General features: G+C 44.9%; 1 protein-coding gene across 1 annotated transcript in view; it reads right to left on the reverse strand.

Moving 5' to 3' along the window:
* Nucleotides 1-18,315, reverse strand: part of LOC115155723 (ecto-NOX disulfide-thiol exchanger 1) — a gene marked incomplete in the record, with an annotated part of 58,862 nt that overhangs the window by 3,012 nt on the left and 37,535 nt on the right. The window contains 7 exon segments of the mRNA XM_029702624.1: nt 1,986-2,088; nt 2,665-2,724; nt 7,749-7,856; nt 8,484-8,674; nt 9,402-9,519; nt 11,755-11,861; nt 13,022-13,234. Of these exon segments, the coding sequence (XP_029558484.1) occupies nt 1,986-2,088; nt 2,665-2,724; nt 7,749-7,856; nt 8,484-8,674; nt 9,402-9,519; nt 11,755-11,861; nt 13,022-13,234 (900 nt within the window).

The raw sequence follows: 18,315 nt of genomic DNA on the forward strand, positions 1-18,315 counted from the left end.
CATGCGTGCGTTTTGCATGTGCCTACGTTCAGAGTTGATGTGTGTGTGGCCAGGGTCAGCGGAGTACTGCTTGGCAACCAGACCCATAGTACCTCTTACCTGAGCCCCCCTCCACCCAGTCCTTGGGTTCTTCATCCAAGAAGACAACAGACCTACCTGGTCTCAGAGCAAAACATATTATATTTTACAAAATCCATGCCACTCCATTTAGTGTGATACACTACAAGACCAAAAGTATGCTGGTCAAACATCTCATTACAAAATCATGGCCATTAATATTGAGTTGCCCCCCCCCTTGCAGCTTTAACAGTCTCCACTCTTCTGGGAAGGCTTTCCACTAGATGTTGGAACATTGCTGCAGGGACTTGCTTCCATTCAGCCACAAGAGCATTAGTTAGGTGTTCCAATTCATCCCAAAAGTGTTCAATGGGGTTGAGGTGAGGGCTCTGTGCAGACCAGTCAAGTTCTTCCACACCGATCTCGACAAACCATTTCTGTATGGACCTCACTTTGTGCATGGGGACATTGTCATGCTGAAACAGGAACGGGCCTTCCTCAAACTGTTGCCACAAAGTTGGAAGCACAGAATCATCTAGAATGTGATTGTTTGCTATAGCATTAAGATTTCCCTTCACTGGAACTAAGGGTACTAGCCTGAACCATGAAAAAAAGCCCCAGACCATTATTCCTCCTCCACCAAACTTTACAGTTGGCACTATACATTGGGGCAGGTAGCATTCTCCTTGCATCCGCCAAATCCAGATTCATCCGTCAGACTGCTAGATGGTGAAGAGTCCAATGGCGGCGAGCCTCACATCATTCTAACCGACGCTTGGTAAATTTGGGCTTGGGTGCGGATGCTCGGCTATGGAAACCTATTTCATGAAGCTCCCGACGAACAGTTCTTGTGCTGATTTTGCTTCCAGGGGCAGTTTGGAACTCAGTAGTGAGTGTTGCAGCTGAGGACAGATTACTTTTACACACGTTCCCTTTCTGTGAGCTTGTGTGGCCTACCACTTCGCGGCTGAGTCGTTGTTGCTCCTAGATGTTTCTACTTCACAATACCATCCGGGGCAGCCTAGGAGGGCAGAAATTGGACAACTGACTTGTTGGAAAGGTGGCATCCTATGACGGTGCCACATTGAAAGTCACTGACCTCTTCAGTAATGCCATTCTACTGCCAATGTTTGTCTACGGAGAATCCACTAATTTCAAGGGTTGTCCACATACTTTTGTTAGGTTAGGAGTTAAGGTTAGGGTTAAGGTTAGGGTTAGGAGTTAAGTTAAAGGGTTACGGTTAGGGGAAGGGTTAGCGAACATGCTAAATAGTTGCAAAGTAGCTAAAAAGTAGTAAGCAGTAATTTGCTAAAATGCTGAAGTTGTCCGGAATGAGATTTGAATGCGCGCCCTTTGGATTGCTAGACGTTCACATTACACGTCCGACCAACGACCCTTTGTTTTTGCCTTAATTCACCTTTTTTTTACTAGGTAAGTCAGTTAAGAACAAATTCTTATTTACGATGACAGCCTACACCGCCCTATGGGACTCCCAATCACGACCGGTTGTGAAACAGCCTGGATTCGAACCAGGGGGACTGTAGCCTCTAGCACTGAGATGCAGTGCCTTAGACCACTGTGCCACTCGGGAGCCCCCCGAGTGTCATACCCCCGAGTGTCATACCAAACGTTTGAGTGTCCCGGATTCACATAGGCCAATTTAATGTAATCTAACGTAAAGTAACATTTCATACTAAATGGAGTGGCACGGATTTGAGTAAAATATTATATGTTTTGCTCTGAGACCAGGCTGGACAGACAGGCTTTCAAGACTGTTTCACCCCATTAACAATTGGCTCCCCTCCAACATGTCTAACGCCAACCATTAAAACACTCCCAGTCAGATGAATATTACAGGCGAAAATGTAACAATCCACATAATATTATGCATATGCTTGTAGTATACATCAAATGTATATGTACTGTACCCAGTAGCAGAGCCTCTCTCTCTGATGTGAGGGGTCCTCTCATGGCTGCTTCACTCCTCCTGTCTCTGTTGCGGTACAGAGTAGTCGCATAGCCGTTCACTACCTACAGACACACAAACAACACAGTGCTAGTCCTTATAGACACACAAACGCAATGTGAGCTGATGTGTGTGCACTCATTGGGGTAGTGTTATTTTTATGAGAGAGAGGAGAGGCTGGTGTTACTGATCCTACTCCATTGGGATACCCCCCTCTCCTTCCCCTTCTCCTCTCTTCACCAGTGCATCTCTGCCTTTCACAGGGCACAAGGAACATACACAGTATCACACTACAACCCCCCCCATATACCCTTAATGCATAGGCCTACCCCCCTGCTCTGAAGACGTCATCAGACACTGGCTGGCTGGGTCAATAGAATCACTCAAGAGATGTTGATTGCATGTGTGTGTACACAGGAGGCTGGAGAGGGGAGGACAGCTCATAGTAATGGCTGGAATGGTATCACACATATGAAAACCAAGTGTTTGATATGTTTGATACCATTCCATTCATTCTGTTCCAGCCATTACTATGAGCTGCCCTCCCCAATTAAGGTGCCACCAGCCACCTGTGGTGTACAGTATTGTGTGTACAGTATTGTGTGGGTACTGTATAGTGGTGTATGTTGGGGCGAACTGACCTTCTCAGGTGTTTCTCCGTTGGTCCCCTCCACTACCACTACATCCCCATTAGTCAGCATCTGAAAACAAGACACACAGAGAACAAGACAGAGACCATCATCAAGTACTGACCATTCATCCCTGGTAACCCTGGTAACAAACAGAGGCATAGAGCATGGTCTTAGTAACAGAAGCAGGATCCAAGTAGCTGTTGTTTAACGTAGCATCTTTAGACTGTATAGGAACAATGTATCCTCCCTGGATGTTCTATCCTTTCATTTGTTCATCTATCTATCTGTTTATTCCATCTATCCACTGGCAGCTGAATACACTCTTTCTCCACAGGAGCTCTATTCCTATTGATGTTCCCATTATATCAGTCCAATAACAATGAAAAAACAGTTACAGTTAGCAGAATCAGATAGAATCAGAAAGGTACTCATCCATCCACTGGTTGTATTATTCTCAGCAGTGGAGTGTGTTCATGGATGCCAAAGGAAGCCAGGCTTCCACATACATGTGACCAATGATACAGGCAAATTATTATAACGTAGATTCTGATCTCACCCTCAATTCAAACATTGTGCCACTGGCTTGAGACGATTCAAGTTCAATATGTGGCCTAGATGTAGTAGGTTCATGTTAACTAGCTAGCTAGCTAACTTAGCTGGTTCATTGTTGCCCATGTGAGGAAGTTAGGCTAGCAAGCATTTTATCCAGGTAGCCTAGTCTAGGACAACTAAAAGTGTGTACTACTGAATGACAGTCAGATCGTTTTGCCAACATGAAAGAAAGGATGGCATTGGGGTTCATCTAGTCTACAAGTAGGGTGAGTCAACATGTTGTTTCTACTTGCACACACACACACACACACACACACACACACACACACACACACACAAATCAGTACCATGGACAGCCAGCAACATTGATTGGACTAAATTGTTTTTGGTATCTTTAGCATAGTACCCAGTTTATAGCAAAATGTGATTTCCCAGTAAAGTTATTTTGAGATCTGGCCATTCGGTAGCAATTACGAGATGATAATATATTATTCTTTGAATGACAATATTATAATTTACCAATGTTTTCGAATAGTAATTCCGTGATTTGTAATGCTGGATTCACTGGGAGCATTCGAGCCGAAAAAAATTCTGAATTTCACCGTGACTGTAAATGCTGTTTTTGGATATAAATATGAACTTGATGGAACTAAAAATGCATGTATTGTCTAACATAATGTCCTATGAGTGTCATCTGATGCAGATTGTCAAAGGTAAGTGCATAATTCTAGCTAGTTTTCTGTCTGTTGATGCCCTTCTTTGAATTGGCTAAACATTACACGCAGCTATTGTCAATGTACTCTCCTCACATAACCTAACTTTATGCATTCTCCGTAAAGCCTCTGAAAATCGGACAGCGTGGTTAGATTTAGGAGATATATCTTTCAAATGGAGGAAAATAGTTGATTATTTGATTATTTGAAATGATTACTCTTGCAGTTTTGAATTCCCCGCCATGGTCACATGACAATGAATCCCAATACCGGGATAAGATCCTGCCCCCTGGCCTCAACAGGCTAACAACATAAGCTAAGCTATAAGCTAAGCTAAGCTATACCGTTAGCATTAGCATCATCTAATATCGATAATAACATTCTAAATATCCCCTTACCTTTGATTATCTCCATCAGAAGGCGCTGCCAGCGATCCCAGGTCCAGAACAAATGTGGTTTCTTTTGATAAAGTTCATAATTTATGTCCAAATAGTTAGCGTTCAGTAGGCTCCCACAAAATGAGGTGGGCAGTGTAAAGTCACGCCGAAAAGCTAAAAAAAACCTAGTAAATAATCTATTTATGTTTGTTCAAACATGTCAAACGTTGTTTAGCATTAATCTTTAAGTCCATTTTTAACGTGAAACATCAGTAAACATCAGTAATATTTTCACACAACCTATCAAGTGTCTAGAATAAACGATTATGACAAAGACACTCTTCTCAGATTCATGCGCAGGCGCAAAAAATGAAGTGATGACGTGTCAACTTGTAAGCATTCTAATTCGGTCTGTATTCATCACAGATGCTTCAAACAACTTTATAAAGATCGTTGACATCTAGTGGAAGCAGTAGGAGTTGCGAACTGAATCCTTTCTCACTGTGGTATCTTTAAAACAATGACACTAAATAGTACAGTCACAAAATTCTCTTTTTTTTAAATCTATTTTTCACAGGTTTTTGCCTGCAATATGAGTTTTGTTATACTTACAGACACCATTCAAACTGTTTTAGAAAATTCAGAGTGTTTTCTATCCGAATGTGTTAATAATATGCATATCCTAGCTTCTGAGTTGGTGTAGGAGGCAGTTAAAAATGGGCACATATTTTTTTCAAAATTCTCAATACTGCCCCCGTGGCCCGTAAGTTTGTTTTCAGTGTATTAAACTAAGCATATATAGCCTAGTTGATTTGATGATATTTAAATGTTTACGTTGAAATGGTGCAGGAATAACGAAGGCAGCGCTACTGTTGTCTGTGTGGTTCTAAATCAGTCGTGGTTTAGTAAACTCTCCGAACCATTCATTTGCTTGACCATGCTGTAGGCCAGTGGTATTCAAAGTCGGGGTAAACATTTTTAGGAACAAAAAATGAAGAGAACCGATTATTATACGGGACAATATATACTGAATAAAAATATAAATGCAACTTGCAACAATTTCCTTTTTTATACTGAGTTACAGTTCATATGAGGAAATCAGTCAATTGAAATACATTCATTAGGTCCTAATCTCTGGATTTCACATGACTGGGAACACAGATATGCATCTGTTGATCACAGATACCTTAAAAAGAAGATAGGGGCGTGGATCAGAAAACCAGTCAGTGACCACCATTTGCCTCATGCAGCGCGACACTTTTCCTTTGCATAGAGTTGATCAGGCTGTTGATTATGGTCTGTGGAATGTTGTCCAACTCATCTTCAATGGCTTTGCGAAGTTGCTGGATAATTGCAGGAACTGGAACACGCTGTCGTACACGTCGTTCCAGAGCATCCCAAACATGCTCAATGGGTGACATGTCTGGTGAGCATGCAGGCCATGGAAGAACTGGCACATTTTCAGCTTCCAGGAATTGTGTACAGATCCTTGCGACATGGGGCCGTGCATTATCATGCTGAAACATGAGGTGATGGCGGTAAATAAATGGGGGTATCTCTGTGCATTCAAATTGCCGTTGATAAAATGTAATTGTTTTTGTTGTCCGTAGCTTATGCCTGCCCATACCATAACCCCACCACCACCATGGGGCCCATACCATAACCCCACCACCACCATGGGGCCCATACCATAACCCCACCACCACCATGGGGCCCATACCATAACCCCACCACCACCATGGGGCACTCTGTTCACAACGTTGACATCAGCAAACCGCTCGACCACACAACGCCATACACGTGGTCTGCGGTTGTGAGGCCGGTTGGACGTACTACCAAATTCTCTAAAACGACGTTGGAGGAGGTTTATGGTAAAGAAATGAACATTCAATTCTCTGGCAAAAGCTTTGGTGGACATTCCTGCAGTCAGCATGCTAAATGCACACTCCCTCAAAACTTGAGATCTGTGGCATTGTGTTGTGTGCCAAAGCTGCACATTTTAGAGTGGCCTTTAATTGTCCCCAGCAGAATGTGCACCTATGTAATGATCAAGCTGTTTAATCAGCTTCTTGATATGCCACATCTGTCAGGTGGATGGATTATCTTGACAAAGAAGAAATGCTCACTAACAAGGATGTAAACAAATTTGTGCTCAAATTTGGAGAGAAATAAGCTTTTTGTGCATATGGAAAATGTCTGGGATCTTTTATTTCAGCTCATGAAACAAGGGACCAACACTATATGTTGCATTTATATTTTTGTTCAGTGTACAAACGTTTTTGAGAAAGATTATTTGAAAAATACAATTTTATTGAGTAAATGTATTTATTTGTTTCTTTTCATTTTGATAACAGATGAAAATGGAATGAATGGAGGTTATTCATTCTTGGGGAAAAAGGGGTGGGGGACCAGGGTGGAGCAGGGCTAGCCTCAGAAGAAAGGACAAACACACATGCTGCTGCCTACTGCCTGCTGCCTGTGCTCTCAGACCGTCTTGAGAGGAAGTTTGAGCCATTTGAGCCATTTCAGAGTCTGGCTGGCTTGGAGAGGAGTGAGTGGGGTGGAGAGTGAGAGGAGAGGGGGATGAGAGGACATGGAGGGAGGGGGATGAGGGACGTGTGTGTGTGCCCCCCTACTGAGGGAGAGCAACTTGTGCAGAAACAACGATAGAAAGAGACAGAGATGGATAAAGGGAATATTTGAAGAGACAGCTATAGTAGCCTGCCAAAATAAATACTAGACTGCCACTACATCAAAACCATGTCCTTAATTCCCTTCAATATATTTAAGCAATAAGGCCCGAGGAGGTGTGGTATATGGCCAATATACCACGGCTAAGGGCTGTTGTTACGCACGACACAAAGCGGAGTGCCTGGACACAGCCCTTAGCCGTGGAATATTGGCCATATATCACAAACCCCTGAGGTGCCTTATTGCTATTAGAAAACTGGTTACCAACGTAATTAGAGCAGTAAAAATAAAAGTTTTGTCATAATCGTGGTATACAGTCTGATATACCACGGCTGTCAGCCAATCAGCATTCAGGGCTCAAACCACCCAGTTTATAAATACATTTCTATCCTTGTCGGTTAGTCGGTATGTTAAAGGCCCATCTGCCAACCCTACAGAGCTCAGGGGCCTCTGTACTCATATACGATACAGTACAGTGTGTTATCTGAAGGACCAGTAACAGGGACACCCTGGTACTGTTATGTGTAAGGAGGTTCTTTTTGCCGTTTGTTTCTCTATATCTTCATAACCATCATGACTCAGAACCCTACGCTCCCATCTGGATCAGTGCGTTTCCACACACGTGTGTGTGTGTGTGTGTGTGTGTGTGTGTGTGTGTGTGTGTGTGTGTGTGTGTGTGTCTGTGTGTCTGTGTGTGTGTCTGTGTGTGTGTCTGTGTGTGTGTGTGTTTACACATTTGTGTGCATGCATGTCCTCTCACCTTGTCTCTCAGGGCTAGGACCTCTCCCTCCAGGTATCTGTGTTCGTCTCTAGCTTGCTCCAGCTCCACCTCCTTACTCCTCAGCTGATCCTGCAGACTCAGCAGTTGCTGGGAGGAGAGAGAGACACACAGAGACAGTTACACAATAGACCACAACACAGTTAGATAGGGAGACACACAGAGAGACAGTTACACAATAGACCACAACACAGTTAGATAGGGAGACACACAGAGAGACAGTTACACAATAGACCACAACACAGTTAGATAGGGAGACACACAGAGAGACAGTTACACAATAGACCACAACACAGTTAGATAGGGAGACAGTGCTGGGAGGACTAAAACAACAGAGAAGGTGATGAACACAGAGGAGACACCAGTAAGCAGGAACAACAGCAGACAGAGGTCTGACTGTGTTGTGGTCTGTCTGGGTCAGGTTGTAAAGGGAGGGAGTGTGAATGCGGTAGACAGGACAGTCAGAATAAATCAGAGTGATGTGTACTGTAGCTGCACTGTCCCTAAAACTCTTTGTTTCTAGGTACCGGTGCTTTGGCCTTCAATTACCTTTTGCTAGTGAAAGCACAGGTACACATACCTGCAGAATGTGAAGGCAGTGTTGGCACTGTATTCTATTGATGGTACTGTATATCAATTAGTGTTGGTATCAGCACAATCCCAACAGTGGAATCCCGGGTGGAATATGATCCAGGCGTAGATGGTGTAATAATGTACCTGATGCATGTTGTGCATGCTCTGCTGTAGCAGGTGCGTGTGTGTGTTGGGGGAGTGTTCGGGGTCGTCGGGGTGGCAGGCCTTGCCCTGCTCCTTCCTCAGCAGCTCCACCTCGTTCCTGTAGGCATCCAGCTGCCAGCGTAGAGAGTCATTCTCCTCCCTCAGAGAGGCCCCTGACTGGCCACACACACCTTTAGAGGAGGAGGGGAGAGAGGGTTAGACACACACACCTTTAGAGGAGGAGGGGAGAGAGGGTTAGACACACACACCTTTAGAGGAGGAGGGGAGAGAGGGTTAGACACAAGACACACACAACTGGAGAGGAGGGGAGAGAGGGTTAGACACAAGACACACACATATGCACGCACACGCGCACACACACATACACACACCAACTGCAGTGAGTCAACTCTCTACCCAACCTGTGAGGTTCTGAGTCACTGGAAGTGGAGGTTTCTATTGTTCTCTCTCCTCCTCCATACATGTAATGTATTCAGGACACATCAAAGGGAGCTGTTCAGAGCTGCTCAGTAAAGCACTGCTGTCCTTTCAACAGGCTCCTTCAGCAGGCATTAGAATAGGCTGCAACTTTGGAGCAGAGCAGTAATAGATTGTGAAGTGTTCTGAATCTGAGCAGCTTGGTCACTGTACCACCACAGCCCATCTATAACATCCCATCACATCCCAGCTGCTAGATCGTTCTTCCTGCCATTTGACTGGCAGTCTAGGGTTCTGAGGCTGTGTGACAGGTCATGAACATCTACCACCAATATATACTGTAGCAGTCTGGTGATTTATGAGCTACACTGGCCTGCCATCATTAAAAGGTACCGGTGCCTAGGGGCTAGCAGCTAGGAGATAAGCGCTAGGGCCTAGAACCTAGGAGTAAGTTTGGGATTGGGCCTGTGTCTGACCTACCGTTGTCCTCCCTGCGTATCTTCTTACAGGGGCTCTCATCCGAGTCGTCATCAGACATCTCCATCTCCTCCTCCCGGCGAATCCCCATGATCTCCTCACTGTTGGCATTCCGCAGCTCCTGTCACATCACGACACAAGGACACACTCAGCGCAAGGACACCTCAGTGTCTCAGTACTATACACCCAACCAGATGCCTGTCTAAAAATGCTTTCAACCAGACTGCCCTTATAAGAATGGTTACTAACTTTATATATTGTACCTGTGGACAGAGTATGTGGTGGAAGAGGATCCAGTTACCCATAGAGACTGAACTATGGTCAAATGAGTCATTCCACCTCAAAAAGCACAAGAAAGAGGATTTCGACACCCACCATCTCGCCCAAAGCTCCGGAGCATGGCTTGCTGAAATGACATGGAATGACTCAGTTTTGTTTTCCTTCTGCAATGGTTAAGGTTAGGATATAGAGGGTAATGTAAACTGATCCTAGATCTGTGCCCATGGGCAGTTTGAATGCTTCCTTTTATTCACATGCTAAAGACAGAGGAGCACAGAAATCATCTCATTCTCCCAGCTGCTCTGATAACGAGTGCAGGCTCAGCTGTGAGGCTGTCTAATACCACCACTGTGAAATCTCTCCTCAAATAAAGTAAATATGCTTAGCAATGACTCAACTAGGGGAGAGAGGGATAGAGTTATGAGAGGAAAATGGAAGAGAGAGAAAGGGAGAGAGGGTTGGAGGGAGATTTTTGTTATGTGTGACTGTGAGCATAGAAAACCTCAGCTGCAATACTGAACCAGACAGATCCTTTTTCTTAGAAGCTACAGTACGGCATGAAGACGGAGAAATCCAATGGTGTTTAGAGACTTATCTGATCTCCTGCTTTCTGCCATCTCCTTTATCAGCTCATAATAAAACTGGAATTTCATATTACTGTCATGGAGGATGTTGATACTGACATCAGTAGCTAATTAATTCACAGCCATTTGTCATAGTTAATCTATGACGGTTCAAACTGCAGAGTTCCCTTACTTTAACTACTTGAACACTTACCAAGCATACTACTGAACCGTAACAAAGGATTTCACAATGGTGGCATGCTAGCAAGACTCACTCCATAGTGTTTACTGTTAGTGTCTCTTCTTCCACATCAATGCCTTACCTCTGGTTGCTTTGAGAATAGACATGGTAATGATTCCTTTCTCACTGACTTGACTTAGAGACGTGTACAGTATGACCATAGAGGGCTTACAGTATGAATGGTCATATAAAGTTAAAAAGATTATCCAGTGTTTTTGTATACATTTTAGCCAGTAGTTCTGAAGGTCGCGCTCACAAGCCAAAAGTGGTCCCCTGAAATTGCAGAGATGTGCACCACGTCATTGCTCTCTCTCGCTTTGCTGTGTGTGCATCTTGCTAGCTGTCACTTAAATGGCAAGGGGCTGAAGCTCATTGGCTAGAACTCAAATTGCTAGGGGGCTGGCCCAGGTGGGGGGAAATGTAAGGAAAATGGCGCAGCACAGCATCCAGAAAAACAGTCGCTTTCAAACTAGGGATTCCATGCCTAATGGAGGTAATTCTGCAGATAGATTATGCGTGTACGACCTACACATTGACACATCCAGCCCAAAGCGGGAGGTTTAAAAAATACTTAGTAGTCGCCAAAGTTCCTGAAGCATGTCTTTAACATCTGCCTGGATAATGCTGCCCCTCACAGATAGACACTCTCAAATACCTGGTCATTACTTTTAATTCACTTCAATAAATCAGCATGGTCTCCAAATGGCCAAATCAAGACCAAGGTGGTGTAGAATAATCAAGGATTCAGATCTAGGTTTGTGTAATGTTTCTACAACCAAATATATCCCCATTCCATGAGATCAATAGGATGTTTTTGTTTAGTTCTAATGAAAGTGATAACTAACATAATATGTTTCCCTCCTGTAGAGAATGTTCCAGCATGCTGACTTGTTATAATTCCAATGAATTATTGATCTGTCTTAACCCTGGAAGCCTCTGTTGCCATAGCACCCACTCATACTTTCTAGGAGGCCTCAGATCTTTAGTCACTGTCATCTGCATGCGTGGGTGTGTTTCATCAACGTGAGAAAAAAGTATACGAACAGTATTGTAGGAGAGAAACACACCGCATCTGTAGATCAGAACAACGTGGCTGTCTGTCTATCTGTCTGTCTATCTGTCTGTGTATCTGTGAGGGCACAGCAGTCTGCAACAACGGCAACATGAAACACAGTAGGACTCAATCCTTCTAGAATGTCTGTCTGTCAATCTCTCCTGTCCTGAGGGGTCCAAACATGACAAGGAATAAGGGGGGTAAGGAGAGATTACCAACCTCACACTGCTTTCTCCAAATGTCTATGTTCTTGCGCTGCGCTTTAGTGAAATGGTCCCATGCCTTCTGCCTGGAGGCAGCGGTGAACACAGCCGTGATCTGCTCGACTTGGGGTGAACAGGAGAGTCAAGACAAGACTTTATGTAGCACTACTGTACCACCCAGGCACAACACCACAGAGAAGACACTAGGAGCTTCATCGTGCCAGCCTGGGTTAGTGGATCCCATTGCATTTACCTCTACCACCCACCAACATATTGAGAATCATTGGGTGGGCTGTGATTTTGACACATTGTTTTTGTTGGTTTGTAGGGCCTCCTAGGTTAAATGCTGGCCATAGTGTAACCTGGTGTCTCCTTCACAGTGCTGTACAGTACTTACATCTCATACCTGCTGATTCAGTTCCTTCAGGACTGACAAAGACAACATTCTACAATGGAAGGCTTGCTTTGTGATACTAGACATACTATTGAATTTACATAAAATTAGTATTTTGTCATTAATCATTCATAACTCTTTTGGGAGTGTTGTATTTACTGTAGTCATCACTATTCTCCCCACCAGTAGAAGAATGTTGCCTTTAAAGCTTGGCTCTGTTCTGATTGCATACTGTCATATTCATCTTCAATAAACAACAGGAACTTGAATAAATAGTGTCATTATTACTACTGGACAAGTGCACAGTGACCAGGTCAACATTAAAACGTCACCCCTTCATCATCCTCTACGTCCACTCTGGTGATTCAGTTCATATCTCTGGGACTTTGCTTCATGGATTTTCATATTAAACCAACACCAGAGGACTATATAGCTCCGTTTTTCTTCTCGGTGTTGAGCATAACAAATAAGAATCTAAATAGTACCATTTAAACAGTCATAAGCCATTGATCAATCGTGCTGTTGTTTTATTGTCTTTCCAGATGGTATTTCATATGTACATTGACATTGTTTGAGAGTGCCTGCTGGATGGACACGGTACTATGATGCCTACCTGGGAGGTACAGTAGGTAGATCAGCTGGTCCTCTCCTGTAGTAAGCACCAGACAGACACACAGAGGTTTTCCTCAGGACACTGTACTGTACTTACCTCTGTCTGGTCTCTGACTACTGTCACCCTCCCTAACTACAGGCTCATCCCTGCACAGCTGTGTAGAACAACTGGTATTCGGTGCTATGTGAGAGGTACCTGTAGTGCTCTGTGTCTAGGAAGGGTTTATGTCAATAAAGTGTTACAGGTAGTGCACAGTGTGTCTAGTTAGATGCTTACACTGAGTCAGTATGGCCAGCAGGGCGTTTTTAAACGTCTCCCTGGCTAGCTCCATCTCCTCTTCGTGCTGGGCCTTCTCACTCATCAGCCTCCGGACGTGGCTATTGGCCGACTGGATCATAGAGTAGAAGTGATTAGCCGACCGCCGGTTGACCTCACCACGGTCGATCCACGTGAACAGGACCGCAGTCGCTTCACTGAACTTATGGTCATCTGGAGGGGGATGATGGGGGAGAAGGAGGGGAGAGGTTTAAGGCTGGTGAACTTATGGTCATCTGGAGGGGGATGATGGGGGAGAAGGAGGGGAGAGGTTTAAGGCTGGTGAACTTATGGTCATCTGGAGGGGGATGATGGGGGAGAAGGAGGGGAGAGGTTTAAGGCTGGTGAACTTATGGTCATCTGGAGGGGGATGATGGGGGAGAAGGAGGGGAGAGGTTTAAGGCTGGTGAACTTATGGTCATCTGGAGGGGGATGATGGGGGAGAAGGAGGGGAGAGGTTTAAGGCTGGTGAACTTATGGTCATCTGGAGGGGGATGATGGGGGAGAAGGAGGGGAGAGGTTTAAGGCTGGTGAACTTATGGTCATCTGGAGGGGGATGATGGGGAGAAGGAGGGGAGAGGTTTAAGGCTGGTGGTTTAAAACAGTGAAGCTGAAAGAAAGAAATGAAATGGCGATGTACTTTGAAGAAATTCTACTTCTATCTTCCCCTCCGTGCTTCAGTGCACAGGAACTGAACAGCATGGGGAGATAACCTATCAGACTGTTTCATATTTTCTGAGAGCCTGTGGATGAAACCACACAGTCTGTTCTGAACACAAAATGCATTTCTGGGTTTGAAACTGGTTGTTGAGCGAGCGTAGCCTCTAACTGTCTGTGTCTCGGTGGGCCTTTGTCGAGTGCATTTTTCACATTTGTATAATAATTGAAAAGTGCCACAGAGCCGTGTCCGATTATACAGCGCAGAGTGAATTAGACATCGTTTAATGAGTTCAATACCCACTGCAACACAACCTGAGAGCACACAGATGCTTGGCTGAAAAGACTTTTCACCTCACAGCTCTAGTCCTATTCAGGAGAGGCAGCAGAGTATAATCATGCAGTCATATTATAATGCAGTCACATGAAGGTATTGTGGGTCAGCACAACACAGGGAATAATGAAAGTCTATTTCCCCTTTTCAATGAATAATCAAATAAAAACATCACACAGTGTTCTGCTATGTGTAATATTAATGGAAAGCTTGGGGAACTAAAAGTCTCTAGAGTAATAGCCAGTGGTGTAGTGTAGGGTAAACCTTTTTTATTGTGTGCTAGCGTTTACCCACCTAAAATGTGACACACACAAACACTGACACACAAACAAACACACACACACAGACACACAAACAAACACACACACACACACACACACACACACACAAACACACACACACACACACACACACACACACACACACACACACACACACACACACACACACACACACACACACACACACAAACAAACAACACACTCTCTTGCTTGCCCTCTACCTTCCCCTCCTCTTTCTTCCATCTGTGACCACCAGTTAGTCTTCCTCTACTGCTGCAGCCTCAGTGTGAAGGCTAATAAAATGCCTTCATAGCAGCAGCAGCTGTATTAAGAGAGAGACCGAGTAATGCTCTGAAATATGGTAATGAACATGTTTAAGCTATTTACCCGCCTGAGAATGTAAAAGCATTAACCAGAGGCTGTTTGAAGGAATATGATTATGGAGAAAAAGAACACTTTGAAACACCACTCTGAACAGAGAGCAGAGACAGTGGAACAGGGTGACAAGGAGGATAGCACAGAGAGAGAGAGAGAGAGAGAGAGACCACAGGTAACTTCCACAAAGCTGTGAACGATCTGAGAGACAAAGCAAGAAGAACATTCTATGCCATCAAAAGGAACATAAAATTCAATTAGGATCTGGCTAAAAATAATTGCATCAGTTGTATAACCCATTGCCCTTTATGGTTGTGAGGTCTGGGGTCGCTCACCATCCAAGAATTCACAAAATGGGACAAACACCAAATTGAAACTCTGCATGCAGAATTCAGAAAAAATATCCTCTGTGTACAACGTAAAACACCAACCAATTAGGCCGATACTAGCAGAATTAGGCCGATACCCGCTAATTATCAAAATCCAGAAAAGAGCCGTTAAATTCTACAACCACCTAAAAGGAAGCGATTCCCAAACCTTCCATAACAAAGCCATCACCTACAGAGAGATGAACCTGGAGAAGAGTCCACCAAGAAAGCTGGTCCTGGGGCTCTGTTCACAAACACAAACAGACCCCACAGAGCCCCAGGACAGCAACACAATTAGACCCAACCAAATAATGAGAAAACAAAAACATAATTACTTGATACATTGGAAAGAATTAACAAAAAAACAGAGCTAACTAGAATTATATTTGTCCCTAAACAGAGAGTACACAGTGGCAGAATACCTGACCACTGTGACTGATCCAAACTTAAGGAAAGCTTTGCCTATGTACAGACTCAGTGAGCATGGCCTTGCTATTGAGAAAGGCCACCGTAGGCAGACCTGGCTCTCAAGAGAAGACAGACTATGTGCACACTGCCCACAAAATGAGGTGGAAACTGAGCTGCACTTCCTAACCTCCTGCCAAATGTATGACCATATTAGAGACACATATTTCCCTCAGATTCACAAAGAATTTGAAAACAAACCCGATTTTGAAAAACTCCCATATCTACTGGGCCTTCCCTGTAGCTCAGTTGGTAGAGCATGGTGTTTACAACACCAGGGTTGTGGGTTCGATTCCCACGGGGGGCCAGCACAGGAAAAAAAAAAAAAAAGTATGATATGTATGAAATTGTATGAAATGTATGCATTCACTACTGTAAGTCACTCTGGACAAGAGCGTCTGCTAAATGACTAAAATGTAAATGTAAAAAAAATGGGTGAAATACCACAGTGTGCCATCACAGCAGCAAGATTTGTGACCTGTTGCCACCAGAAAAGGGCAACCAGTGAAGAACAAACACCATTGTAAATACAACCTATATTTATGTTTATTTATTTTCCCTTTTGTACTTTAACCATTTGCACATCGTTACAACACTGTGTATAGACATAATATGACATTTGTAATTCTTTCTGAACTTCTGTGAGTGTAATGTTTACTGTTCATTTTTATTGTTTATTTCACTTTTGTATATTAATCTACTTCACTTGCTTTGGCAATGTTAACATATGTTTCCCATGCCAATAAAGCCCCTTAAATTGAATTGAAATGAGAGAGAGAGAAGGAGAGCGGGGGGGGGGGGATATTAGCAGGAAAGCACAGAATGGGAAAAGAAATGAAGCACCAGCAATGGAAAAGGAGGCAGGACAACACACATTTCCTACCTGCAGAAGAAGAAGACATCTAGGAATTCTGAGCTCCAGGGAATGTGATGAAAGGAGGGAGGGGTGTGATGAAGGGAGGGAGGGGTGTGATGAAGGGAGGGAGGGGTGTGATGAAGGGAAGGAGGGGTGTGATGAAGGGAAGGAGGGGTGTGATGAAGGGAAGGAGGGGTGTGATGAAGGGAGGGAGGGGTGTGATGAAGGGAGGGAGGGGTGTGATGAAGGGAGGGAGGGGTGTGATGAAGGGAGGGAGGGGTGTGATGAAGGGAGGGAGGGGTGTGATGAAGGGAGGGAGGGGTGTGATGGAGGGAGGGAGGGGTGTGGTGGAGGGAGGGGTGTGATGGAGGGAGGGGTGTGATGAAGGGAAGGAGGGGTGTGATGAAGGGAGGGAGGGGTGTGATGGAGGGAGGGAGGGGTGTGATGAAGGGAGGGAGGGGTGTGATGGAAGGGAGGGAGGGGTGTGATGAAGGGAGGGAGGGGTGTGATGGAGGGAGGGAGGGGTGTGATGAAGGGAGGGAGGGGTGTGATGAAGGGAGGGAGGGGTGTGATGAAGGGAGGGGAGTGGTGTGATGGAGGGAGGGAGGGGTGTGATGAAAGGAGGGAGGGTGTGATGGAGGGAGGGAGGGGTGTGATGAAGGGGGGGGGGGGTGTGATGGAGGGAGGGAGGGGTGTGATGAAGGGAAGGAGGGGTGTGATGAAGGGAGGGAGGGGTGTGATGGAGGGAGGGAGGGGTGTGATGGAGGGAGGGAGGGGTGTGATGAAGGGAAGGAGGGGTGTGATGGAGGGAAGGAGGGGTGTGATGAAGGGAGGGAGTGGTGTGATGGAGGGAGGGAGGGTGTGATGAAGGGAGGGAGGGTGTGATGGAGGGAGGGAGGGGTGTGATGAAGGGAGGGAGGGGTGTGATGGAGGGAGGGAGGGGTGTGATGAAGGGAGGGAGGGGTGTGATGAAAGGAGGGAGGGGTGTGATGGAGGGAGGGAGGGGTGTGATGGAGGGAGGGAGGGGTGTGATGGAGGGAGGGAGGGGGTGTGATGGAGGGAGGGAGGGGGTGTGATGAAGGGAAGGAGGGGTGTGATGAAGGGAGGGGAGGGGTGTGATGAAGGGAGGGAGGGGTGTGATGGAGGGAGGGAGGGGTGTGATGGAGGGAAGGAGGGATGTGATGGGGTGGTTACTGTTCGGATCTCCCAGCCGTGACCCATCACATTATCATACGCTTCATTGAGACGTAATAGAGAAAAATAAGGGGGGATGTTGATATGGCATTGTGATGCAATTGGTTTAATTTCAGCTCTCTTTCTCTCTATTCAATTCATTTCAATTTGCTTTATTGGCATAACATAACAATGTACATATTGCCAAAACTTACTTTGGATATTTACAATATGAAAATAATAAGAATCTATCTAATCTAATACATTGAACAATAACAATAAGCATACAGTAGAGGAAATGTGCAGGTTGATCGGTCTGTCAGACACTGTCCCTCATATTATGGCAGGCAGCAATGTAGTGCACTAGCAACCCACAGCTCTCTGCATCCTCCCCCAACAGGATGGGTAGTCTATCCTCATCAGAGAGGTCTTTGAAACCTTGAATGAGGGTTTCAAATTTGGGAAATGACACTCTCTAATTGGTTAATATTTTTATACATTTTGTCAGGAAATGCAGCTCTGTCTCAGGCTCTGATGTTGTGCTGTGGTTGGACAGCCTTTCCTCTACAGGGAGCCAGGTTTTCCTGTGTCTACTCTTCTCAATGGCAAGGTTGTGCTCACTGAGCCTGTACTTTGTCAAGGTTTTTCTAAGGTTTTGATCAGTAACCATGGTCAAATAGTTTGCCATGGTGTGCTTTCGATTTTGGGTCAGATAGCACTGCATTTTGCTTTGTGCTTGTGTCTCC

The sequence above is a fragment of the Salmo trutta genome, chromosome 20, assembly GCF_901001165.1.
Source record: "Salmo trutta chromosome 20, fSalTru1.1, whole genome shotgun sequence".
NCBI lineage: Eukaryota > Metazoa > Chordata > Actinopteri > Salmoniformes > Salmonidae > Salmo > Salmo trutta.